A 27,784-nucleotide genomic window follows, 5' to 3' on the forward strand; every position below is an offset into this window, starting at 1 on the left:
GATTTATGCGATTGCAATTTTCAATCCATAGTATCTTACGAGCGATAAAATACCTTTAAATTAATACGGTACTGAGGCTCCCACAGCGTTTGCTCAATGCGCACGCCCGGAAATTCTCTGGATCTCCCAGCATTGGGTTATGCTCTGTCGAGAACCATCCCGATCCCCGACCTCCATCCCCTGTTGGTGTTGGGATGGGCTCCTGGCGTTTACTCACCCGCCCAGTCCTCCCTTCCTGTCCTTGCTGATGGTTGGCACGGGCCTCGTTTCCTCGACCCTAGTAGTCCTCGGTTGTCCAGGCATCTCGGTACGCTCGGCCGCTGGCCTCGGCTCCCCTTCGCTTGCAACTGTGTGCTGTTGCAAGGTTAAGTTGTAACCGGACTGCAAGTCCTTTCTCGCGGAAGATTGCAGGTTCTCTTTTAGATAGTCGGTCGCCACCCGTCCTGTTGGATCACGCACGGGGCTACCGTCCCGGAAATGGACGGGGATCACAGAAGGAAATGTAAACACACCGCACTTTTAACTGAAAGCCTTTTATTCGTCTTCCTTACAGCCGCCGCAGCTTCGCCTCGCTCTTTGTCACGTCGCGCAGTTACAAAATCTTATCTCACGGGAGCGGGTACGCGCATGTCCGCTCTCTTCCGGCGTCAGAATCCTACTTCCCTCGGTTCCTCCTTGACACTGGTGCCTGTCGTCGGTGGATACTCCTCCTTCAGTTCCTCGGTCAGATCGATGACCATCGGGCTGTTGAGCCTCTTCTCACACGGTCCGGTTGGTCCTCGGCTTTCCTCTCGAGGTCTGGTTGGCGCCGGTCGGTCTTCCACTATCCTAGGCCGTCGGTGTGTTTCGGCGACCCTCGATTCCGGCTCTCGGCTGTCCTTGGCGCGTCGGTCGGCCGTCGGCTCCCTCTCGCCTGCAACCGTGGGCCGTTGCACACTCCCACCTGCCTCCGTGTTTCCGGGCCATCGGTCCGGAGATTCGGGGGCACTCGATTCAGGCGAGTCGGCGATCGTTCGAGAGAGTCTTCTGGTAGCGGCTTTTAGTTTTTCGACAACTTTCTTGCGATATCGCTGATTCGCGAGTCGCTTCAACTCTCTCTTGTACTCTTCCTTTTCTTTTCGAAGGCGAGCCGCTCGTTCGTCTCTTATTTTCCTTTTTCGTAGCGTTTCCAGTTTCTCCCGCAGGATGGCTGCCTTGTCACGGTGATGGCTTTTCCGCTTTTCCTTGTCGTCGGCTTGGTTGTTGTTCCGATCTTGTGGCATTTTCTCGAGACGTTTCAGCCTTACCAGTGGCTTCATGCGGAGCTTGCTTGCTGGTTTCTCGGCTACTGGCTCGCCGTTCTCCTTGTCGCTGCTGTCTTTGGGACTGGGTTTCGATGTTCTTGTTGTCCTCGTTGGCTTCGGAATGCTTGATTTTGTCACGCTCTTTGGTTTAGGATACTCTGGATCTGGATACTCCCATCGAGCCTCAGGTAATATTGCTCTGTCAGGTCCTGTCGAGTTCGAGGTTGCTTCGATGTGTGTCCGCCGAGTGGTCTCACGGTCGCTTTGGCTTTGAGTCGGTGTTTGTTGACGTTGCGACTCGATGTTCAGGGTACTCTCGGCTTCCTCTGAGGATGACGAGGCCTCCAGTCGTTTGATGTTATTCCGACATTCGGTGATGGAACGTCGCAACTGGGAGATTTCTTTCCGCATTTTCTCGCATTTGGCCTCTTCGAGTTCTCGTTCCTTCTGGCGCTGTCTCCTCAATTCTCCTCGCAGCTCTTCGCACTCTCGTCTCAGTTCCTTGAAACTCATGCTGGACCTGCAATTAGATGAGAGAGACACTCGTTAAGACACTCGTTGTTCTCGAGAGGGGTTTTTAGAGATCGATTGGATCTCCCGCGGTCCCCGCGATGGTCGCGAGGGGATACTCCCGCCAGTTCGAATTTTCCGGTGTTTGCCCGGCCGCTTGGGTAGTCTTACGACATCCCAGGTTTCGTCGAACTCCGGCAACAATATCATTTGGTGATTGAGTTTATGGGTTCTTTTCGGTTGAATCCAGTATTCGTTCAAGTCGTCGGAGTTCGATGACAGCTTACGCGCTATAGTAGCTAATCGAATCTTTGGTCTGATTCGTTTTCTACTAGGCCCAGGCCTCGGAACTTCGCGTTCCGGCTCATATGGTGATTCGAGCTCGGCACTGTATCTCGGTTCGCTATATGGTGTGGATTGCGATTCCCCGTGATCCGAAAAATTCTCGTTCGGTCTCCGCGTGTCTCCATACCGGTACGCGGTGTGGTCGCAGTTGTCGCATGTTGTACTGACCTATGAACTCGGAAGTTAGACGCTCTATTAAGTACGCGTTCGGATGTCTCGCCGCGCACGCGAAATGGTCCCTCGTACAGCGGGAACAATTTATGAATTTTCGCGTGTCGTTGGTCACTGCGGCGATGCGCCTTGACTCACACTAGGTCTCCCGCTTGGTACTGCGCGGCTGTATCATGTTTCTCGCTCTGGCGTCTGCGTTTCCGCGCCATAATTCGGAGACGCTCGCTGGCCTTTTGTTTTAGTCCGTCACGGTCTAACTGTGGTGTGACTCGAGGTCGGTATCTCGGGTGGATCTATCACAAGATCTACCTCGCGGTCCTCGAGTATCGAGGGTGGCACTCCGGTGCTCGAGTGCTCGGTCGCGTTAAGTATCTGCTCGATGCGCGGCACGATCTCGTCCCATCGACGATGATCGTCGCACGCGTACGCACGCAGCGCGCGACCCAACTCCCGCATGACTCTCTTTACGGGGTTGCTCTGTGGGTTGTACGGGAATGTTTTTCGTACCTTAAACCCCTGTCGTCGGGCGAATTCCTTCCAGTGACCTGCAAGGAACTGACCACCACAGTCGGATAAAATTGTACGCGGTTAACGTCGAGGAAGTAACCTTCCTCGAGTACTCGTTCGATGGTCTTGAGTTTTTGGTCTCGTAATGGGTACATTTTGGTATACCTCGAGAATTGGTCTATCATTACGAGGACATACGCGTGTCCGTCGTAGGATTTTGGTAAAGGCCCGTACAAGTCGATGGACGCGACCTCGCCGACGTTTTGCGGGAGATCATAATACTCTGCTCTTCGAGTAGGTCTCGAGTACACTTTTGTTGCTATGCAAAGGTGACACGAGGCCACTACGTCTCGAGTGATTCGGTCGACGTCGTCAATGTCGAAATATCGTCTCGCGAACTCTAAAAGTTTGTCGGTGCTGAAGTGGGTAAGGTACTGGTGGATCTAACTTACCAATTCCCACGCGATCTCGTTCGATACTGTGACTCGGTCGCTACCATCTTCTCGCACAGTTCGGATAAATCCGTTGCGCATCTGATACTAGTTCGGGTCATCCGCCGCTCATTCTAATATAAGCGAATCGTTGATTTACGCGTCGCGGATGAACTCGATACAATCACGAGTGTTCCTGCCCTCGTCAGTCTCAGCCATGAGACATACGAGGCGCGTACTTTTTGCGGCCTTCGCGGTCCCACTCGTAATTGGTGTCTCTTTCGCAGCCCGACTCGGATGAACCAGAGTCGCTGGTTCTTTGCTGTCGCTTCCAGCGCTCGCTGCGCTCGGTTCTTCTTCGTTTGCGAATCGGCTTGCGCGAAAGCGCGTCCGCCGTGGTGTTTGTCGCGCCGGGAACGTGACAGATGTTGAGGTCGAATTCTTGTAAAAAGGCGAGCCATCTTACTATTCGCTGACTCGCCATGGCGCATGCGCTTACGAAGTTGAGTGCGCGGTGGTCGGTCTTTACCTTTACGCGACGTCCCATCAGGATTACTCGCCATTTTCGCAAGCACCACACGAGGGCTAGTCCCTCGAGCTCTGTTATGGTGTAGCAACGCTCGGCGCCCTTCAAACTGCGGCTCGCGTACGCGACGGTGTACTCGCGACCCGATTCATCGAACTGAAAGAGACGCGCACCTATTCCGACGGTTGACGCGTCTGTCTCTACTCCGTAGTTGTACGCCGGATCTAGTAGATAAAGTCGGCTCGCGTCGCGTACGCTATCTTTAATATCTCAGAACGCCTGATCCGTCGTCGTGAACTATTCGAACTTCACGTCTTTTCTGAGCAACCTTTCCATGTGGATCGTGTATCGTGCGAGATTCGGGATGAACCGGCGGTCCCAATTCACCAGTCCGAGGAAGGCCTGTACCTCCTTCTTGTTTCGCGGCTTTGGAAAGTTTATTACGTTCTGCTTGGTCTCGTCCGTGATGGTCACGTGGACTCGCGAGATATCATGTCCCAAAAAGACTATTCGATCCTTCGCGAATTCACATTTTTGTCTGTTTAAGCGAAAACCGGCCGTCTGCAGCGCGTCGAACACGCCCTCCAGCTGTTGCAAATGGTCGCTCTCGTTTTCGCTGGCTATCAATACGTCATCGAGATACACAGTGACGCACGACTTGAGATCGGTCTTCTCCTTGAGTGCGGCCTCGATCGCCTCGATCGAGTGAACGACGTGCCAGTCGTTTTTATTCCGAACGGAAGCCGTTCGAAGACGTAAGTCTGGTGTTCAAAGGAGAAACCCGTGTACTGTCTAGAGTTTTCGTCCAACGGTATTTGCCAATATGCCTGGGTTATATCCAGTTTACTGAACAGACGCTTCTGCCCGATGCCCGCCAACATCTCGTCGATAGTCAGAGGCTGCGCGTGATCATTCTCCATACGCTCGTTAATCGCACGGGCGTCGAGGCAGATACGGATCTTCCCGTTGGACTTGGTTACCGCCACCAAGGTTTATATACTGTTTATATACTGCGTCGCGGCCCTACTGACGACTCCAAGAGTTCCCATCTCGCTGATCTGTCGTCGTACTTCCTCGAGATGTTTGCGAGGAATCGGATACGACTTGCCCTTGAACGGCCTCGCTGTGGTCATACGGATCTCATGCTCGTAGCCTCGGATCTTTCCGAGGGATTCGTCCAAGAGTTGACCATACTGGTCCAAGAGACTCTCGAGTTTGCGCGGAAAGTCGTCGCTGATGTTCGCGAATGTGTCCTCGGTAACCGACTTTCGCGTCTCGAGTACCTCGACGTTTTCGGGATTCGCTTCGGACGTTGACGGTAGACTCGTTTCGGGTGTTTCGTGCAGTTCTTCGGCGCGATTCGCACCGATAAACGACGTGGGTTTCGGACATGTCACGGCGATGCTGTATTTGCTGAGAAAGTCCGCTCCTAGGATCATTGGAACGAAAAGTGTTTCGATCGCGTAGAACTCGTGCGTATACTTGTTTACGCGGCCTTCCAAGTCTCTCAGCTCGACGGTTAGCTGAATCAGCGCGCTCGTATGTACGCCCTTCTGGTTGAAGGCCCCGCGCACGTGGGTCTTATTAATCTCTACACGAGGAAACAGCTTTTCGGTCTCGGTATCCGTCTTATTGCATATTCGCTGTTCGAAGTCGCGTATCAGACTGGGATTCACAGCGGATATCGCCGCTCCTGTGTCGAGTAAGGCGCTAGTCGTGATTCTATCGAGTTCGGTCTTGTCCTCCGCGACCACGTCTATCCTGATCACGGGTACATTTCTCGTTTTCTCCTCGAGGCGCTGGTCTCGGTCCTCAAGATCTCGTAACTCTATGATCATCTCGTCCATTCTTAGCGACGATACTTCATTCCGCGATTCGCGCGGTCGCGATGTCTCGCGTCGATCTCGAGTAGTCGACCCATCTCAGGGAACTGATCGTCGTTCTCCGTTTCCAGTCGTCTCAGGCACAGAGACTGAGGTTCGCACCTCCGCGGACTCCCGCCTGTCTCGATAATCGCGCGATCAGCTCGCCGAGGGTTCCCGGGTAACCGATCGTTCTCGTTTAGCCATCACCGGATCGCATCTCTCGCGAGGTTCACGTACCTCTCGGGATAGTAAGCTCTTCCCGAGTCTCGGCGCTCGGTCGTCGGTTTGCGACAGCGAGTGCGGTCCGTTGAACGACGCGAATATTCCGGATAATCTCGTCTATCGTACGCGGTCTTGCCGTACTGCCTCGATCTCGAGTAGGATTTCTCCGACTCGAGTTCGCGCAGCATGCGTTCTTTGACCGCGATATGCGCACGATTTCGCTCGCGGTTTTGAATCACGGTTAGACACGGTGACAGTTCGGATATCGTGTCTACTCATGAGTAGGTAACATGAGTAGGTCCTCATAGATAGATCAGCGGTGAAGTGCTGGCTGAGGTATTCCACCAGCTCGCATTCGGGAATCGGGGGAGAGTATCTCGCGTCGCGGGTGAACTTCTCGACGTATTCGCTCATCGTACGACCCGACTTGTTGTTCATGCCGTTCCTAACCGCGTCGCGAAGTTCGTTCTGATCGACCCTTCCCTGATATTTCTCCCGCAATTTTACTAAAACTTCACCGAATTCATGAAATTCTTGGAAGTCGAACCATTCTCTGGCCCGACCTTGTACGCAGTGTTTGAAGAAATAAAGTCGGTCTCGTTCTCTCAGCTCCTTATAATCCGCGATGTCCAGAAAATCGTCGAGGAATCTGACAGGATGCTGTTTGTCGCTGCGACCGGAGAATTTTAAATCTCCGAATGGGTTCGTTCGCGGTGCTTAACGGCGATTTCTTCCTCCCTTCACTTTGCCTTCTGCACTCTTCGTTCCTCCGCTGATGTAGCGATATATAATAGCAGCTGCCTCGCGAGTCGAATATCGCGGTCTTTCTTCTTCGCGGAATCGTAGGATTCTTAGTTTGCGTCTTTCCGACGTTTACTTGTAACGACACAAAAATCTTTGTGCCGTTACGCTGACTGCCGCCTAGCAGCACGCGACAGTCAGCTGAGCGCACACCCCCCAACCCGCGCTGACACCGCGCCTAAACGTCGCGCTCGGCCGAATATGCCCGACTACCAGGCAACGACGCTCGGGCACGATCGGCCGCCGAACCGAGCTAGCGGCACCGCCGAAGTTATTCGGCAGACGCCGCATAATCACGATTAATTCCGATTAAAAAGCGGAATTAACTCCGATTAAGGGCGAGGAAAACCGAAGCCCCAAAATCTCGGGTATATAACCCCGGCAGATTTTGACGAGAGAGAGTCTCCAGAGTTCCGTCTCCGCGGCTAGTTCTTTCCGAGAGAGGATCAACCGAGAAGCTTCTGCCGAAATTCGTAAGTTAGTTACCAGGCCGTCTACGACGGTGATTAATAATACCTGTTCTTTGGGCTATAAAGATCGGACGGCGAGTTTGCCGTCGCCCCGGTGTGTTCACCGGAACGATCTTATTTTGTGCCGTCTTTGCGATATAAGGAATCGGACGGCGAGTTTGCCGTCGCTCCGGTGTGTTCACCGGAACGATCTCACGATATCTCTTTCTTAATTTCATCAAATAGGACACCAGGAAGGCAAGAGCTGATCAGCTGTGAGTTGACGCGTCGGTCCAGCACACAAGGAATACTCCCATCGCCCGCACCCCTCGACCCCCGGGGCGATCAACGCTGCGGCCGAGGACAAAAGCGAGCGCGACGTGTCGCGACACGTTCTTATACCGTTTTTTTCCGACCCGTCGTCAAGTCGCGTGCCGAATCACCCAAGCTAGCGCTTTAAATCACAACGGAAACACACACCGCGCGGTCACTAATCAGTGGCTCGACCCTCATCCTCGGTGCGGGTCAAGCGCCGTCCGAAATAATTACAGAAATAAGCCCCAAGCAAATCGCTCACCTACCACGGTGACCCCGCGGGGCTCGTAGCGTCCGCGGAAACGATTCACGCAATCACCTAACACCCAAACATTGGGACGTCGCGTCACGGCACGCGGTCGTGACGGGCAAATAAAGACTTATTGTGTTATACTTATTTTGTCTCCGCTTATTGACACATACACACACCACACACACACCTTCACCTGAAAATCTTTCCTGTGGTCGGCTCGCAAACCGCGATCCAAGCCACAGGGCCGGATCAACCCGAAACAACCGAGCCTGGAGGCGCGACCGTTACATGGCGATCCTGCCAGGATCCGGCAGCTAAAGGGAAGGTGTGTGTTGCACGATAAGTGGAGACAAGGAAAAAAACGAGAATCAAGATGAGTACCGCCCCAAGAGCCTGGATACAAGAGCTCAATAAGGCAGAAATTGGTCACCGACTCGGCCAGTATGGACTGGACACGAGCGGCACTATCGATGACCTCCGACGACGCCTTCGCCGTTTCGTGACCGAAAACCCCGGATTATTCCTCACCCGACCTACCGACCGACGGGTGCTTAGCCCCCTCCATATACCCAGTGCCGCCAGCACGGAGGACGAACAAATACCAGGATGGGATCCTGCGAACAAAGCCCCCACCGACGCAGAGGCAATCCATGAAATCCATAAGTGGGATTGCAAGTTTACAGGGAAGGACCCTTAACTTTTTAGAACGGATTGATGAGCTCCGCGTCTGCTATGGGCTTACTACCAGACAGCTGTTTTGGGGAATTTCAGAGATGCTGCGGGGAGAACCGCTACTCTGGTATCGGAACCACCGTCCTGGCTGGCACAACTGGGACGATTTCTGCGCTGCTTTCCGCGAGCATTATTTACCGCCTCGATACCGCGAGGAAATGCGACGCCAAATCGTCGAACGTCGACAACGGCCCCACGAATCATATCGAGAATACGAAAATGCACTACTCACCTTGATCCGACGCAGTAGCGACGACGACGAAATAAATAATACGCTGGGCCGTCTGTACGATAATCTAGACCCGGGCTATAAAATGTTCCTCGGAGCCTATGAGGCACGGGATATCAAGGACCTCGGCCGGTTAGCCCGCAAATACGAGGAACTGACCTGACAGCAACGCGTCCAGGGGAAACCCCCACGGTTAAGCGGACCCACCGTAGCCACTATGGCATACGATCGCGAGGCATGTTGCTGGCGGTGCAAACAGCCCGGACACCAGCGACAGGAATGCGATCAACCCGCCATCAAGTTCTGCTCGCGATGCGGAAAAGAGGGGGTGCTCACAAAACAGGGCCATCCGCCACCGGGAAACGCGGGCGTGACCGAGGACGGAGCGGACACTCCCCGGTCCCACGCATAACGTACACGCCGCGCCCCAGTATAACCGTGCGTTACCAAAATCGCCCTTTGAGGGCACTAATTGACTCTGGAGCAGAAACCTCCCTGGTAAGCGCCGAAAGTTTGAGGCCCGAGGATCAACCCCTTGGACCCAGCTCATGGGTAACCTTAGCCAACGGCACCCGGGTTGCCACCTGCGGGTCCACCCATCTAATATTTTGGGTAGGAACGCAACAGTTCCATCACCGTTTTACGGTCATGGAGAAATTGACCACGCCAATTATTATCGGCATGGATTTGTGGTCACGCCTCGGACTAACTCTACGACCCCCGCCCCTCCCTACCGCCGACCGTACCCGTACAGTTGGAGTAGTCGAGGCGTTCAGACCACCAGTCGCCACAACAGACGACGAGCAGCTACAAATTTTTCTGCGGTCGGAACTAGAAAAACTCAACACCGTCTCCGGACCTACCCCCGCTATCCAGCACGAAATTCGGTTACGCCGGGGGATCGCGCCGATCAAGCAGCGATACCGACCCCGGAATCCGGCTATGCAACGCATCATTGACGAGGAAGTACAATAGATGGAGGAGGACGGGGTGATTGAACCGTCCAGCAGTGCCTGGAGCTCCCCTGTGGTACTCGTGAGAAAGAAGGACGGCGGTTATCGATTTTGCATTGACTTTCGGAAAGTCAACGAAGTTACCGAAAGGGATGCATACCCGTTGCCACAAATCACAGCTACCCTGGATAAACTGCGAGGGGCCAAATACTTATCCACATTAGACTTAAAGAACGGGTACTGGCAAGTACCGCTCACCCCGAACAGCAGGGGAATCACGGCTTTTACGGTGCCCGGGCGCGGACTCATGCAGTTCAGGGTATTGCCATTCGGACTACACTCTGCCCCCGCCACCTTCCAGCGATTGGTCAACACTGTCCTCGGCCCGGACCTCGAACCGAACGTGTTGGTGTACCTCGATGACATCATCGTGCTGAGTAACACCTTCCAGGAACATCTCACTCATTTACGCGAAGTGTTTCGTCGCCTTCGGGGGGCCCGGCTGCGACTCAACATCGACAAATGCCAGTTTTGCTGCGCCCAAATAAAATACCTCGGTCATCTGATCAACAAGGAAGGCATCCATACCGACCCTGGGAAGACCAGCGCTATTGCCGCATGGCCTACACCCATCAACGTGAAGAAAGTGAGACAATTCCTAGGCCTAGCATCGTGGTACCGCCGATTCGTACCGAATTTCTCCCGGCTCGCAGCACCACTCGCGGCTGACCAAAAAGAAAGAACGATGGAGGTGGCACGACGAGGAGGTCGACGCCTTCCAACGACTAAAAGACGCTCTCATTACCGCACCAGTGCTGACCTGTCCAGATTTCGCACAACGATTCACTCTCCAAACCGACGCCAGCCAGTCCGGCCTGGGAGCCGTACTGACCCAGGAGACTGAAGAGGGAGAAAAGGTCGTCGCCTACGCCAGTCGAACCCTGAACAATGCCGAAAGGAATTATAGCGCCACCGAACTGGAGTGTCTGGCCGTGGTCTGGGGCATCCGCAAGATGCGCGAATACCTCGAAGGGTACACATTCACCGTCCTCACCGACCACCAGTCGCTGAAGTGGCTGCAGAAAATTGAATCACCGACCGGCCGACTCGGACGTTGGAAGTTCGAACTCCAACAATACGACTTCGAGATCCGCTACCGACGCGGATCCAGTAACCAGGTAGCCGATGTCCTGTCCCGAGAACCTGAAGTGGCTGTTATCACCAGCCATCCGACCTGTTCCTGGTACGAGAACCTCAAGGCCCAAGTCACAGCACACCCAGACGCACATCCTGACTACGACCTGCGAGACGGCCACGTGTTCCGACATTTTCTACATAATCTCGACTTCCGGGAAGTTCCAACCGCCGCACAATGGAAGAGATGCCTACCCACAACCGAAAGAACATTAACGCTCAAACGAATGCACGACGATCCCGCTGCCGGACATCTCGGCATCGCCAAAACCATCATACGCATCGGCGAACATTACTACTGGCCCGGCATGGCCCGCGATATCGCCCAGTATGTCCGAAAGTGCCCCACCTGTTTAGCACACAAAGCCGGACAACAGAAACCACCCGGCCTACTCCACGCCACGGCAGTGAAGCACCCCTGGGAACAGGTGGCCATCGACTTGGTGGGACCCTTGCCGCGTTCTCGTCAAGGACACACGTGGTTACTTACCATGCAGGACCGCTTCACCAAATGGCTGGAAGTCAAAGCACTTCGAGTGGCAACGGCCCCAGTGATCGTGACCCACATCATCGACACCATTATTTATCGACACGGATGCCCGGACACCATTATCTCCGACAACGGCCCACAATTTGGTGCCAAGGAATTCCAGGAGATGTGCAAAAATTTTGGCATCCGCCACCGCACCACACCTATCTACACACCACAGTGCAATCCCGTGGAGCGTACCAATCGCACCATTAAAACAATGATCGCCCAATATGTCGATAAAAAGCATCGCCGCTGGGACGAACACTTGGGCGCTCTCCGATTCGCATTTAATACCGCCCAACATGACGCTACCCGATTCAGCCCAGCGTTCCTGAATCACGGACGCGAACTGGCCCGACCACACCAAGAAGACTGAAGGGACAAACCTCCCGTTCCGCCACCCTCCACCGTGGCGAAGGTATTGACCGTAACACACGAGCTCGTGAAAATGCATCTCGCCCAAGCATTTCAACGACAGGAACCTCATTACAATTTACGGAGGAGAGCATGGAGCCCACAACTCGGAGAAACAGTATGGAAAAAGGAGCACCTTCAATCCGACAAGACGAAGGCATTCAATGCCAAACTTGCGCCAAAATATAGCGGACCGTTCACCGTGAAGAAAATACATTCTCCAGTAATCATCGATTTGAAAGATGAACGAGGCCGAATTTATAAAAACATACACGTGCACGACATGCGCGTCGCACCGGATAACAAAGACCGAGAAATCAACACGATCACGTTCCCAACGACAGGTAGCGAACATCGACAAGATTGACCGATCTCCCCGAAACAAGCCGTAATTTACAGCCTAACGACTATAAAAGCAGAGAGGATCAAGCACACGGGACAGTCAATCGTTAATATGGAGCTCGACAACTATATTGACGAGCTGGCCGAGCTTCTACTAAAAACCGACGACGACGCCGCCGCCATATGGCGCCGGGTCACCGAGACTGCCGAAAAGGGGAGCCCGCCAGACCGAGGGGGAACCTCTGCCGAGCATCGCCCCGAGGATCCGAAAGTAGCCACGCCAACGCTTCCGGCACCCGCAGCGACTCCGCCGACGATCATCCACGTCTCAACGACCGAACCACCACCGCTGGCACCGATAACGGCCAAGCCCGGTCCTAGCCTCCAGAGGAAGATCGAGGAACCGACCGCACGGAAAAAGGGGAGTTGGCGGGTGCCCACCCCACCAACGCTCGGACGCCGAATCGGCCGGCCGAGAAAAGGGCCCCAGATTCGCCCAGCGCCACCTGGGCTTGTTGACGTGGCACGAAGACGCGAGATCGAGGCTCCGCACGGAGCTCCCCCTTCCGTCGTCGTATCCACCACGACCACCAGGCGGACCATTCCGGTCATCACGCTCGACGAGCAAGGGGAGGATTCCTCGACGGCCCCGGCGCCGCCACCTCGCGACATGCCACTACTGGGCGAGGACGAGCCGCAAACTCCAGCAATGAGCAAAATCCAGCCGGGACCGGTGATCAAGAGTAACGTGCCGTTCAGGGGCACCATGCGACTCATCCGAGACACCCCGCTACCGCAAGCCAGGGTGCAGCCTACCATCCAGCCGCCAGTGCAAGGCCCCGCACTACCGCCACCAGTACCTATCTTGCTGCCGACCGGTGAAATATGGCACGTGCCATATTTTTCCATCCACGTTTCCCGGAAATACCGTCTACGGACGCTGACCGGACGATGGAGCCTGCGGTTCACACGCAACGGGCAGTTGCGTGCCGCCAACCGTATCCCCGGTTAAAAAGCTACATACCAGAAAGGGGGAAAACGAGAAAAAAAGGGGGGGTGGTGTAACGAAACAAAAATCTTTGTGCCGTTACGCTGACTACCGCCTAGCAGCACGCGACAGTCAGCTGAGCGCACACCCCCCAACCCGCGCTGACACCGCGCCTAAACGTCGCGCTCGGCCGAATATGCCCGACTACCAGGCAACGACGCTCGGGCACGATCGGCCGCCGAACCGAGCTAGCGGCACCGCCGAAGTTATTCGGCAGACGCCGCATAATCACGATTAATTCCGATTAAAAAGCGGAATTAACTCCGATTAAGGGCGAGGAAAACCGAAGCCCCAAAATCTCGGGTATATAACCCCGGCAGATTTTGACGAGAGAGAGTCTCCAGAGTTCCGTTTCCGCGGCTAGTTCTTTCCGAGAGAGGATCAACCGAGAAGCTTCTGCCGAAATTCGTAAGTTAGTTACCAGGCCGTCTACGACGGTGATTAATAATACCTGTTCTTTGGGCTATAAAGATCGGACGGCGAGTTTGCCGTCGCCCCGGTGTGTTCACCGGAACGATCTTATTTTGTGCCGTCTTTGCGATATAAGGAATCGGACGGCGAGTTTGCCGTCGCTCCGGTGTGTTCACCGGAACGATCTTCTTTTGTGCCGTCTTTGCGATATAAAGGATCGGACGGCGAGTTTGCCGTCGCTCCGGTGTGTTCACCGGAACGATCTTATTTTGTGCCGTCTTTGCGATATTTCGTGCCGTCTTCGCGATATAAGGATCGGACGGCGAGTTTGCCGTCGCTCCGGTGTGTTCACCGGAACGATCTTATTTTGTGCCGTCTTTGCGATATTTCGTGCCGTCTTCGCGATATAAGGATCGGACGGCGAGTTTGCCGTCGCTCCGGTGTGTTCACCGGAACGATCTTATTTTGTGCCGTCTTTGCGATATTCCGTGCCGTCGCTCCGGTGTGTTCACCGGAACGATCTTATTTTGTGCCGTCTCTGCGATATAAAGATCGGACGGCGAGTTTGCCGTCGCTCCGGTGTGTTCACCGGAACGATCTTCTTTTGTGCCGTCTTTGCGATATAGGGGATCGGACGGCGAGTTTGCCGTCGCTCCGGTGTGTTCACCGGAACGATCTCACGATATCTCTTTCTTAATTTCATCAAATAGGACACCAGGAAGGCAAGAGCTGATCAGCTGTGAGTTGACGCGTCGGTCCAGCACACAAGGAATACTCCCATCGCCCGCACCCCTCGACCCCCGGGGCGATCAACGCTGCGGCCGAGGACAAAAGCGAGCGCGACGTGTCGCGACACGTTCTTATACCGTTTTTTTCCGACCCGTCGTCAAGTCGCGTGCCGAATCACCCAAGCTAGCGCTTTAAATCACAACGGAAACACACACCGCGCGGTCACTAATCAGTGGCTCGACCCTCATCCTCGGTGCGTGTCAAGCGCCGTCCGAAATAATTACAGAAATAAGCCCCAAGCAAATCGCTCACCTACCACGGTGACCCCGCGGGGCTCGTAGCGTCCGCGGAAACGATTCACGCAATCACCTAACACCCAAACATTGGGACGTCGCGTCACGGCACGCGGTCGTGACGGGCAAATAAAGACTTATTGTGTTATATTTATTTTGTCTCCGCTTATTGACACATATACACACCACACACACACCTTCACCTGAAAATCTTTCCTGTGGTCGGCTCGCAAACCGCGATCCAAGCCACAGGGCCGGATCAACCCGAAACAACCGAGCCTGGAGGCGCGACCGTTACATACTCGCGATCCGGATCAGGATCGTAGAGATCCTCGTCTATTTCGCTACTGTGAATTGGTTAGTCTCGCGCGGTATCGAATCGTTCTCCGAAACGATCGCGGGTGTTGAAAGTTGCGGAATGCATGGATCTCGCGTCGTCTTTAACCTCAATGAACTCACCACTACCGTAGCCCCGTTGCAATCGGTACCTGCTCCATGCCTCGGCTCTCATTTTCGGCGGTTCGCTCGTAATCTTGCGTGTTTTGTCCGCCTCGAGGGTTTTTAACTGAGAAGCCATGCCTCTGATCAGTTCTTTCATCTCGTCGACTTGTTCGCTGATCTCGGTTAGCCGCGAGTCTTTCGCGAGTTTCAGCGATATGTTTAGAATCGCGGACTTTACCGTGCTGCTTAAGATAAAATTTTCGCCAAAGCCCCAGTTCGTCTGGTTTGGCCCGGCGATCGTGCTTCCGAACGTGGCTCTGTCGGTTTCGATGCTATCGAACGCGGTCGAGCGTACGACTGGCTGTGTCAGAACGCTCCCTTCCGACGCGGTTCTAGCTAATATCGGGCCTCCGATAGACACGAAAGATGGTTGTTTGAGTAGCGGCTGCGAGAGTCCGTACGCACGCTCCGATCGCGTCGCGGGTCTCGCTTCGTTCGAAACGAGTTCGTTCTTCTCGTCCGCAACTGACATGTTTCTGGGTTTGCTCTACGGAACTTCTGAATTTTTCGCACCGTTACGCGTGGTGTTGGAACATTCGAGGTTCTCAAGTAGCACCTAGCAAGCCAAACTATATGGTTTCTGCGCGAGTAGCTGGTCTAATGTATCGTTCAACTCGCGATCGCGTGATTTTGATCCGAGGATCCTCTTAAATCTATATACTACGAATAATGTGATGCGAATAATACAATAAATGTCCTGTAGATAAGGTGGTTATTGTAGCAACGCTACTACTAAGGATATATACACATGGCCACTAAATACTGTTAAAATATTCTTAAAACTAGGTGTGATTAAATATGACGAATATGTATGCAACTTAAATACTACTGGAATATACTAGAATATATGTATTTGGAACTCGTGTTTTTGTATTTTTCCGGTTATTCATAACATATACAAGATATAATGATATATATTTAGGTTATAGGTCCTCTAACTATTTAATAATACCTCTAAATGTGGATAAATAAAACGTTAATATGATAATATGAAACAAAATTAAGTTTCACGGTGGGACTACTTCCGTGATCTCAAGTGGTACTCTTGTCCCTTGTTCTTTATCAAGAATCTTTTTGTACGTTAATATTATTTACTTTACCGGATTTTTCGATATCGCACTTAAATGTACGTTAATATTCTCAGTTTCTACGAGAATTTATCGAATTATATCCGTACAGAGATCTAAAACTTTTATTTATAGGTTAGCAGATATCTCAAAGGCTAAAAGTTGTACAAGTCGTAACTCGGTAATTTATCAAAGGCACGGTAGTGCCTCGTGCCAAGTTCAAGCGCAACGAAGCTGCGTCTGAACGGCGCGAGGCACACCATGCCTATTATACGCGAAACTGCGAGTTAAAACGAGGTGAGATATTCATATCTCAGCAATAGATGAACCGATCGAGATTTTTTAGTCCCAATCGATTCGGTCTTAAAAAGTAGGAAGCAAAATGTTGTTATGATTTTTGTGTACGTTGTCTCTAAGTGGAGGTATTTTAAGTAAAAGTCCGAATCACGGAAATTTTCGATTCAGTAAGAAAGTAAGAAAGTAAGAAACTTCGGACGCATAAGAGTGAGGATATGTGCATCTCGTTTTTCCGACACCAGGGGCGCTACGAGAGCGCTGAACAAGCAGATATTAGCGAATGCGAGCGTGTAAGCGAGGGATATGCTGTAGAATACAATATAGGACAAAATGTGCGAGAGAGAAAGTGAGAGAGAGGAATGAGAGAGGAGTGACAGCCAGAGAGAGAGAGAGAGAGAGAGAGAGAGAGAGAAAGAGTGAGAGAGAATATAAAATAAATATATATAGTTACGTATATACGTACATACGTACATAATCATTTTTAGGTATTTTCCGCATCTACGTCTACGTGTACGACAATATATTTTATATTAAATAGCAGCGAATGCGAGCGTAAGCGAGAGATATGCTAGAATACAGTACAGGACAAAATATGCGAGAGAGAGAGTGAGAGAGTAGTGAGAGCGAGAGAGAGGAGTGAGAGAGAGAGAGAGAGAGAGAGAGAGAGAGAATGTAAAATAAATAGATACACTTACGTATATACGTACATACATATGTACATATACGTACATACCAGGTGTGTCGGTAATTCCTTTCCGGTTTTTTCGCTAAAGAAAACACGTTATTTACAATGGATAGTTAAAATATATTTATTCAAAGTATTGGCCATTTGATTTTATACATTTTGCCAATCTCTCAGGCAATTTATGGATGCCATTCCAAAAGAACTGTTTCTCCTTTGAGCTAAACCATTCATCGAGCCGTTTTTTAACTTCTTCGAAATCGGCGAAGTACTGCTCTGCAAGCACGTGCATCGATGCGAAAAGGTGGTAGTCGGATGGAGCCAGGTCTGGAGAGTACGGCGGGTGCGATAAAACTTCCCATCCAAGTGATTTCAACACTTCTTTGACTGGTTTTGCTGTATGAGACGGCGCGTTGTCATGCTGCAAAATCACTTTATCATGTCTTTGAGTGTATTGTGGACGTTTTTCGATCAATGCACAGTTCAAATTGATCATTTGTTGTTAGTAGCGATCAGTATTAACTGTTCCTCCAGGTTTCAACAGTTTATAATATACGACACCAACCTGGTCCCACCAGATACAGAGCATGGTCTTACGACCAAAGCGATTTGGCCTTGCAGTCGATGGGCCGCCTTCGCCAGGTGATAACCATGATTTTTTTCGCTTGGGATTTTCGAAATAAATCCATTTTTCATCACCCGTTACTATTCGATGCAGAAATGACTTCCTTTCATACTTTTGAAGCAGCATTTCGTTGACGATTTTTCGATTTTCCAATTGCCTGTCATTCAATTCATGTGGCACCCATCTTCCCATCTTTTGGATTTTTCCCATCGCTTGTAATCGTTCACAAATTGCTACTTGGCTCACATTCAACTTTTCTGCCAATTGTTTTTGAGTTTGTGTTGGGTCTTCATCCAATAACTCCTGCAATTCCGCATCTTCAAACGTTTTCGGCCTACCAGGACGTTTTTTGCCTTGAACGTTGAAATCACCACATTTGAATTGTCGAAACCACGTTTCACATGTTCTTATGGTTGGAGCATGCTAACCATAAGTCTCTACCAGCAAACGATGACTTTCAGCAGCTTTTTTCTTTTGATTAAACAAGAAAAGTAACGCGTGCCGCAAATGCACGTTTTCAGGCACAAAACTCGACATTTTCAAAAAATTATTAATCTATAACGCTGTTATTTTGGCGGAACGTAACTTGTGTAGTTTTGAGCTTAATGTCAGTAGAATAAAATGACATATGTATCAAATCATAACATTGCATACTTATGGCTAGTGACATCTGTTACAAAAACCGGAAAGTAATTACCGACATACCTGGTACGTACATAATTATTTTTTAGGTATTGTCCGCGTCCATGTTTACGTGTACAATATATTTTATATTAATTAGCAGCGAATGCGAGTATGTATGCGAATTATATGTTAGAATACAGTATAGGACAAAATGTGTGTGTGTGTGTATGTGAGAGAGAGAGAGAGAGAGAGAGAGAGAGAGAGAAGAGAGAGAGAGGAGAGAGGGGGTGAGAGAGAGGGGGTGAGAGGAGAGAAAGGGGGGAGCGAGAGAGGGAGAGAGAATGAGGAAGAGTATGAAGGAATGAGAGAGTGAGGGAGTGAGGGAGTGGGAGAATGAGAGAGTGAGAAAGTGTAAGATATACGTATACTCAGAGGCAGGTATGGTATCCCTCGGCGATGTCGTATATGCCTGTAAAACAATAGAAAGTGATGACAGGCATATACGCATACGCATATGGGCGTACAATACAACGCGAGAGAAGCGAAGGAGAAGTGGTGGGAGACATTCCGATGATGCATCCTTATCGCACGTCGCACGATCGAGAGAGAAAGCATTACCAGACGTGGTACGGTTAATGGTGTCCCCAGTAGGTGTCTCATTCACTCTACGCTTGAATGCAGGCAATATGAGTGAGACAGCTATACAAACACCGCGCTGTCTCTTTAGGTGTCTTGCTCGCTCTAATAGCGATGTATCGCACTTTCCTCTTTTCTCTTTAGCAGAAATGCCGATTTAGGAGGCAATCCTGTCTGTAGTCCAGAAAAATAAGCTATTTCCGCGAATTTTTTTTTCGGAAACTAAGCAGACGATTGATTTCAAACTTGATAGAAATAATAATATATATTTTATTGATGAGAATGAATTTTTATAGCGTTATAAAAGAGAAAAGCGCGATACATGGCTATTACAACGAGTGAGACACCTATAGAAATAGCGCGGTGCATATAAAAAATTAATATTTTTTTATTTCGCTAGTTCACACGATAGTTAGACATGTTCTGAATATGTAATTAGATGCCGAAGTCGATCGATCGATTTTTTATAAAAAAAAAAGTTTTTTCTCTGATTTAAGGAGATGCTATATAACGTCTCGTTATTATTATTGTAATTTTTATTATTATTAAATGTCTCCTAGTTTTTTCTTGTATTTTCAAGAGCGGAGCCTATGTTTTAAGTAGCATTTTAAGGAAGATGTTGCATTTATTCTCCCTCCTTCTCGTAGTCTTTCCAAAAGTGAAGATGTTGCGTCTAAAAAAAATTGCACAATTTGACATATCTTACGGCATAAATTAAGTTTTTTCGTAAAGAGCATAGCAGGATAAGCATGTATGTGCTGCCCCCGCTTGGATCTAGTTGAGATTTTTACAATAAGTTGACATTGATGTAAGATAATATTTCCCAAGAGATTATATTTAAAGAAAATTGTTTTATGGGAATTATGGAGGTAGAAAGAAAAATCGATAAAAATTTTTTTCTCGGGAACGGCCGAACCGATTTTGATGAAAAAATATGTGTTATGGGTTTCAATGCCACAATATTATAACAAAATAACGGAATTTTTTTTCAAAAAATACAGTTTAAAAAAACTTTTCAGAATCATTTTGAATTTTTTTTATGTTATACACTTGAGGCACTATCACCATTTTCTCCCTAAAAAAATCTTTAGATATTCTAGAATAACATGTCCGAGTTTCAAAACGATCGGAAGGGTAGTACATAGTTTTAAAATGTGAAGATCTTGAGTGCGTCACGTACGGCGTATGATGCGCTGTATAGTCCTTTGCTCTGTATGCAACAGTATCTTATGATTCATTGTGTGACTAGGAATAGTTAAATAACTGGCCAAATTTTTTTTTTAGACTTAAAGTACAAAATATTTTGTTTAGTATAACGGCAATAATTGTTTGAAGAATTGAAAGTTGAAGTGAATTGTTTGCAGAATTGTATAATTTATCTGGCCAAGTCATTTATTCTAAATCTGGCTAAATCTCTAAACCTCCTCACAATTTACAAACTGAAAACGGACAAATTGAAAATAAATCTATACAATTTTTCATTCAAATGCCTGCGATCAGTCCACAATAAATGTAGTTTCTAAGGTCTGCTACGGGGAGGTTGCAGTACGTTTTTAGCCTCTTTATTGTGAGATATTTGTTTATCGTGAGTCTCCTCGCCTTTCACAAATCGAGGTGCATTTTTAATGTGAGTCGAGCATCAATTTTCTACTAGTATGTATATTGCCATTTTAATATAAGATTGCATTCGAGCTTCTTCTAGAATAACTGTACACACACACACACACACACACACATATATATATATATTGTATATATTGTAAATCAAATCGTTATCTAAATTTGTGGCTTCGAAATATGTCAATATATCGACAGCAAGAACATGCGATAATCGCAGAACAAAATAAACGTTGAAAGAAACGAAGTTATTGCCAAAGTCTTCCTTTATATCAGGCGTCGGAATTAGTGGCACATTTCGGGTCGATTTCAGAGGCCCCTACCGTTGCCCCACTCTTGCTTGAGCCTCAGCGGCGGATCGCTCTGGCTCAGGAGCGTTGCTGAGTAAGAAATGTACGTGAAATGTAGCTGCTAGCTATTCGTTATTACAATTTTTTCTTCAATATATATTTATTTTTCGTAAATAATGTAATATTACATATTTTATATGTAGTATATTGTACACACACATAATTTTAAACATACATTGTTACATGTGTAAGCGTTTTCTTTGAAAAGCGCGTAAGCGGGGCATCGCACAGGCCCGAGCGCGAGGGCGCTGTGGGACATGAGCGAGCGCTCTCTAGCGGAGAGAAGCGAAGCGAAGCGGAGAAGGAAGCGAGCAAGCGAAACATAGCGGAACATAGGGAAACGCAGAAAGAGGAGATATACGAGTTGTACAGACTACATTGTTACCATTTTATTCCTCGATAAAGTTACTCTAAATCAAAATGGGGTTGATCTATCGTGTCCTGTCTGGAGAAGAGGCCTACACATGCATATATACAATATATATATATATATATATGTGTGTGTGTGTGTGTACAGTTATTCTAGAAGAAGTTCGAATGCAATCTTATATTAAAATGACAATATACATACTAGTAGAAAATCGATGCTCGACTCAAATTAAAAATGCACCCCGATTTGTGAAAGGCGAGGAGACTCACGATAAACAAATATCTCATAATAAAGAGGCTAAAAACGTACTGCAACCTCCCCGTAGCAGACCTTAGAAACTACATTTATTGTGGACTGATCGCAGGCATTTGAATGAAAAATTGTATAGATTTGTTTTCAATTTGTCCGTTTTCAGTTTGTAAATTGTGAGGAGGTTTAGAGATTTAGCCAGATTTAGAATAAATGACTTGGCCAGATAAATTATACAATTCTGCAAACAATTCACTTCAACTTTCAATTCTTCAAACAATTATTGCCGTTATACTAAACAAAATATTTTGTACTTTAAGTCTAAAAAAAAAATTTGGCCAGTTATTTAACTATTCCTAGTCACACAATGAATCATAAGATGCTGTTGCATACAGAGCAAAGGACTATACAGCGCATCATACGCCGTACGTGACGCACTCAAGATCTTCACATTTTAAAATTATATACTACCCTTCCGATCGTTTTGAAACTCGGACATGTTATTCTAGAATATCTAAAGATTTTTTAGGGAGAAAATGGTGATAGTGCCTCAAGTGCATAACATAAAAAAAAAATTCAAAAAGATTCTGAAAAATTTTTTTAAACTGTATTTTTTGAAAAAAAATTCCGTAATTTTGTTATAATATTGTGGCATTGAAACCCATAACATATTTTTTCATCAAAATCGGTTCGGCCGTTTTCGAGAAAAAAATTTTTATCGATTTTTCTTTCTACCTCCATAATTCCCATAAAACAATTTTTTTTAAATATAATCTCTTGGGAAATATTATCTTACATCAATGTCAACTTATTGTAAAAATCTCAACTAGATCCAAGCGAGGGCAGCACATACATGCTTATCCTGCTATGCTCTTCCATGAAATATCGTTTTCTTGCAAATAAAATATTCTTAACGTAAAATCATCGATATTTATGACGATTTTTCAAATATAATTTTTAAATGCCTTAAAATATTAAAAAAGTAGTTCGTTTTTTATTTCCTTAATTCAAACGAGTTAGCGGCACGTTCGTAGATTAATTATTTTACTTGCGTTTTTGTCCCAGTCTACCGTATTTCGAGATTTAATAGGAACCGTGAAACGGTGAGCGCCTAAACACGTCACGTTATTTTTTGTATATTTGCTACATTATTATTCATATAACGCTATAAAAATTCATTCTCATCAATAAAATATATATTATTATTTCTATCAAGTTTGAAATCAATCGTCTGCTTAGTTTCCGAAAAAAAAATTCGCGAAAATAGCTTATTTTTCTGGACTACAGACAGGATTGCCTCCTTAATCGGCATTTCTGCTAAGGAGAAAAGAGGAAAGCGCGATATATCGCTATTAGAGCGAGCGAGACACCTATAGAGACAGCGCGGTGTTTGTATAGCTGTCTCACTCATATTGCCCGCATTCAAGCGTAGAGTGAGTGAGACAGCTATTGGGGATACCATTAACCGTACCACGTCTGGTAATGCTTTCTCTCTCGATCGTGCGACGTGCGATAAGGATGCATCATCGGAATATCTCCCACCACTTCTCCTTCTTCGCTTCTCTCGCGCCTTACAGTACGTCCATATGCGTATGCGTATATGCCTGTCATCGCTTTCGACTGTTTTACAGGCGTATATGACATCGCCGAGGGACACCATACCAGCCTCTGAGTGTACACATATGTACACACATACGTATATACATACAATACATTCGTACATATATACGTAAATACGTACATAGATACATACGTGCTACGTACATACGTATCTACATAGATAGATATTATACGTATGTATATACGTACATACATACGTACACTCGTACATACATACATACGTACATATAAACGTTCATACATACGTTAATACTTACGTACATACATATATACATATACATACATACATATATACATACTTACATATATACTTACATATATACATACATACTTACATACATAGTCTGTTCAACAAGAAAGTAACCGTCATCATTTGGTAAGGAGTCACCGCAGCGCCATCTGTCTTAATTCGTTTGAATATTTATTTCGTGCTCTTTTGCGCAGTATATAGTTTGCCGGCACATTGTGTTGTTGATGTCAGTGAATTCGTTATCTTTATAATGAGTGCAAAATTCCTGAAGCGATACGAGGCAGTGTTTTTAGTGAATCATGCGAAAGGACCGAAACTGACATATAAAGCGGCTGCAAAATATATGCGGAAGTCGGAGGCATTAATTAAGAAGTGGGTAAAGCGATATTTGAAGGTTGGGAATGTAGACGATCTGCCGGAGAGGGGACTAGCCCGCGTGACAACAACGAAGGAGAATAAAGCGATCTTGCATCTCTTTCAAGACAAGCCAGGCCTTTCGCTGCGTTGCCCAAATGAAACTCCGCAAGAAAGGAATTCACGTCTCTCTAAATACGATTCGAAGTCGCCTGCGTGAAAAAACGTGTCTTTTCGATCAACTTTGAAGAAACCTTTATTATCAGAAAAGCACGTGGAAAAACGACTGGCGTGGGTAAAGGAAAATTTAGATCGAGATTGGGACAATGTTATCTTCACGGACGAGTCTTCTTTCTGGGCATGGTCTTCCTTATCGAAAGTGTGGTCAACGAAGAGTAATAAGATTCTTCAGCGCACAGTAAAACACCCTGTAAAAGTGCATGTTTGGGGATACTTCTGTAAACGCGGTTTTGGTTGTCTCTTTCTGTTTACGGACAATTTAAACGCCGAGAAAATGCGCACCATCTACCAGAAATACTTGCTGAAGTCTGCTGAAAAGTTTTTTGGTTCTGACAGAACAAGTTGGGTGCTGCAAGAAGACAATGACCCTAAACATCGCAGCAAACTGTGCAGTGCGTGGAAATAACAAAATCAGTCACTACGATGGAATGGCCGGCAATGTCCCCAGATGTTAATCCGATTGAAAATGTGTGGTCATACATGAAAATGAAGCTCAAAGGAAAGCCAGTGTACACGGTGAAGCAGCTGTCATTTCAAATTAAGAAGATATGGCGATCTTTGCCAAATGAATATGCAGAAAACCTCGTCGCAAGCATGAAAAAAAAGTGTGAAGCTATAATCAGTAATGGAGGTGATTGGACGAGATTAGGTAATTGCGCAATAGCTAATAATGTGTATTTCAATAAAAGAAAAACAATTTAATCTAAATTTTTATTTTTTCCAGATTATGGCGGTCACTTTCTTATTGAACAGACTGTATGTACCTATATACATATATAGATACATATGTACTACGTACGTACGTACCTATATTGGTATATACGTATGTACATATGTACATACATACGGAAAGTACCCCGGGACCCCTGAAAATTTCGAAAAATATACACTTTATAAAAAGTGTTTCAGACAAAAGTTGTAGCGTTGAAAAAGATCTATTTACCGATCTTAACAATTTGACCTTGGATGGCGTCATCAAGGTCAGGACAAGGTCACCTCGGATTTTTTAAATAGAACCCCTAATTTTTATTGCATATTCTTATAGCCCTTCTTCAGACCTTTTCAAAGCACTATAGTTTTATCCAATTTGAATTAGCTGTTCCAAAGTTATCGAGTTTTTTAAAGTAAGATATCTAACCAACTAAGGCAAGAATGGAGGATGATCCGGTCAACTAAGGCAAGGTCGTAGGATGATCCGGCCAACTAAGGCAAGATCGGAGGATGATCCGGCCAACTAAGGCAAGGTCGGAGTGATCGAGCCAACTAAGACAAGATCGGAGGATGATCCAGCCAACTCGTAAAAATTATTACGCGACTAACTTCCAGGCGTTAGCTCCTATTGGCTTGTCTTAATTTCGTTGATTGATTTATTTCAGTTATTTATTTATTTGAACTATTCTGCTGTTCGATGTTTATTTCTTCCATTTACTCATTTAATACTCATTACAGTTTAGTGAATCGCAAAATCGACTGAAATTCCTCTATTTTTTTGAAAATTATTAAGAACCAGTTTGAAGCTAGTTGTAAGCTGACTTAATTGCACTTCATTCCGTGCTCATTATTATTCTTCAGCACTGTCTTTAGAATAACTTTGAATTGATCCAAATATTAATTTAGTCGATTAGACTAAATCTTACCACTTCTGCTTGTCAATATGGCAAGTCTTTCAGAACGAGAACGCATATCTCTTTTGATGATGAGAGGATGGGATGATCGACGAAAGTCGTACAATGATATGAGGCGGCTTTTTAATGAAACTTCTCGTAAGGGTAATGTCATTTCAAAATCTACCGTTGAAAGAACGATAAGGCGTTTTCAGGAAACTGGAAGTGTGAAAAATCGTGCAATACCAGGTTGGCCAGTATCAGCAACAAGTGTAGAAAAATCATTAGATGTTCTACAATCCTTTATCGAAAATCCGCATGATTCGACCCGCAAAGTAGGACAGCAACATGAAATAGATAAAATGTCAGTGCTTAAAATATTGAAAATGAATAAATTTCATCCTTATAAGATCCATCTTGTACAAGAGCTAAATGAAGATGATTTTGATAGGCGCATTGAATTTTGTGATTTGATGATGGAAAAATAGCCGAAGATCTTAACTATCTATCAAATGTAGTATTTTCAGATGAGGCAACATTTCAGTTAAATGGCCACAATCGACATAATTGTAGTTTTTGGTCAGATACAAATCCTCACTGGATGGAAGAAACACACATGCAATATCCACAAAAAGTGAATGTTTGGGTAGGCATTTTGAATAATGTTCTCATAGGTCCATTCTTTATTGACGGAAATCTAACAGCGATAAAATATGAGAATATGCTAAGAAACGAAATAGTTCCAGCGATACAAGCAATCATGGATGACAACTTCGAGCATACATGGTTCCAACAAGATGGTGCCCCTCCACATTACGGAAGAGACGTCCGTAATTATCTGGACGCAGTGTTTTCTCATCGATGGATAGAAGAGGACCTATAGAATGGCCTCCTCGATCACCCGATTTATCACATAATGATTACTTCTTGTGGGGCCATTTAAAAGATAGAGTTTACAAAACGAAACCACAAAATTTGGACGACTTACGAAATCGAATTCTTGATGAAGATGCTCTCATCCCTGCTGATTAAATTCAAAAAGCAGTTTCATCTTTTTACGATAGATTAGCTTATTGTCAAACTGTTGATGGCGGACATTTTGAACAATTACTTTAAAACTTTCCAGTATTGCCTTAGTTGGCCGGACAACTCCCGACCTTGCCTTAGTAGGTTGGATCATCCTACGATCTTGCCTTAGTTGGCTGGGTCATCCTCCGATCTTGCCTTAGTTGGCTCGATCATCCTCCGATCTTGCCTTAGTTGGCCGGATCATCCTACGACCTTGCCTTAGTTGGCCCGATCATCCACCGATCTTTCCTTAGTTGGCTGGATATCTTACTTTAAAAATGTATGTATGTATGTACGTAAGTATTTATGTATGTATGAACATCTGTATGTACGTATGCATGTATATACGTATGTACATATGTATGCACGTGTGTACATATGTATATATATGTACGTATGTATGTACGTATGTACGTAATATGTACATACGTATATACCTATGTATTATATGTACGGTCGCGGACATAAAGGTTGTCACTTTTTTTTTAATGACTTTCGGGACGCATCTCGACTCGAAAAAGATGAGAACTGCTGCACCGCCTGCGGAGCACGTCTGCGCAGTAACTCACAACGAAAGACGAGAAATGAAATATACGTGGTATGACATAAGTATGTCAACAATCATTGCGTTCAGCGGAGAAAATCACCGGTGTGAAGTTGGCACCTCATTTTTTAGCACCGCAAGTTTTAACGATTGTTCTATTGGCACCTACAATAGTTCTACAGTTCCTGATAGGTTATACCAATAGTTCCGCCGAATTAGTTAAAAAAATGGCAGATTGAAAATATGAGGTGCTAACTTCTCGTAGCACCGCAACTTCCAAAAAACATCATTTCAAGCACGAAATCTTATAGTTCTGGAACAGTTCTATAGTTCCTGATATATTTTAGCAAAAGTTCTGGTTTCTAACCAATTTTAAATAATTTTTGAAATTCAGCGCCAGCACCGCACCACAAGAGTATCAGTTTGCTGGCAGTTCCAGCCGACTTCTGGGTTTCTTCTGATAGTTCTACAATAGTTCTAACGCTTTAGGTGAGTCCCGTCGCGGGTGCCGGCCTTTAACTATTTTTTAAT

General features: G+C 46.9%; 1 protein-coding gene across 3 annotated transcripts in view; it reads right to left on the minus strand.

The window, feature by feature from the left end:
* Window positions 1-517: 517 nt before the first annotated feature.
* LOC112589186 (serine/arginine repetitive matrix protein 1-like) overlaps window positions 518-27,784 on the minus strand; it is a 68,301-nt gene continuing 41,034 nt past the window's right edge. For 2 of the 3 annotated variants that reach the window (XM_025301446.1, XM_025301447.1), the window contains exon 2: window positions 518-1,803. In XM_025301446.1, the coding sequence (XP_025157231.1) occupies window positions 648-1,803 (1,156 nt within the window). In that variant the 3' untranslated portion in view covers window positions 518-647. Of the gene's footprint in view, window positions 1,804-15,014; window positions 15,605-27,784 lie in introns of those variants that run through there. The other variant, XM_025301448.1, reaches the window with a different exon arrangement.

The sequence above is a fragment of the Harpegnathos saltator genome, unplaced genomic scaffold (assembly GCF_003227715.2).
Source record: "Harpegnathos saltator strain DR-91 unplaced genomic scaffold, Hsal_v8.6 scaffold42, whole genome shotgun sequence".
NCBI lineage: Eukaryota > Metazoa > Arthropoda > Insecta > Hymenoptera > Formicidae > Harpegnathos > Harpegnathos saltator.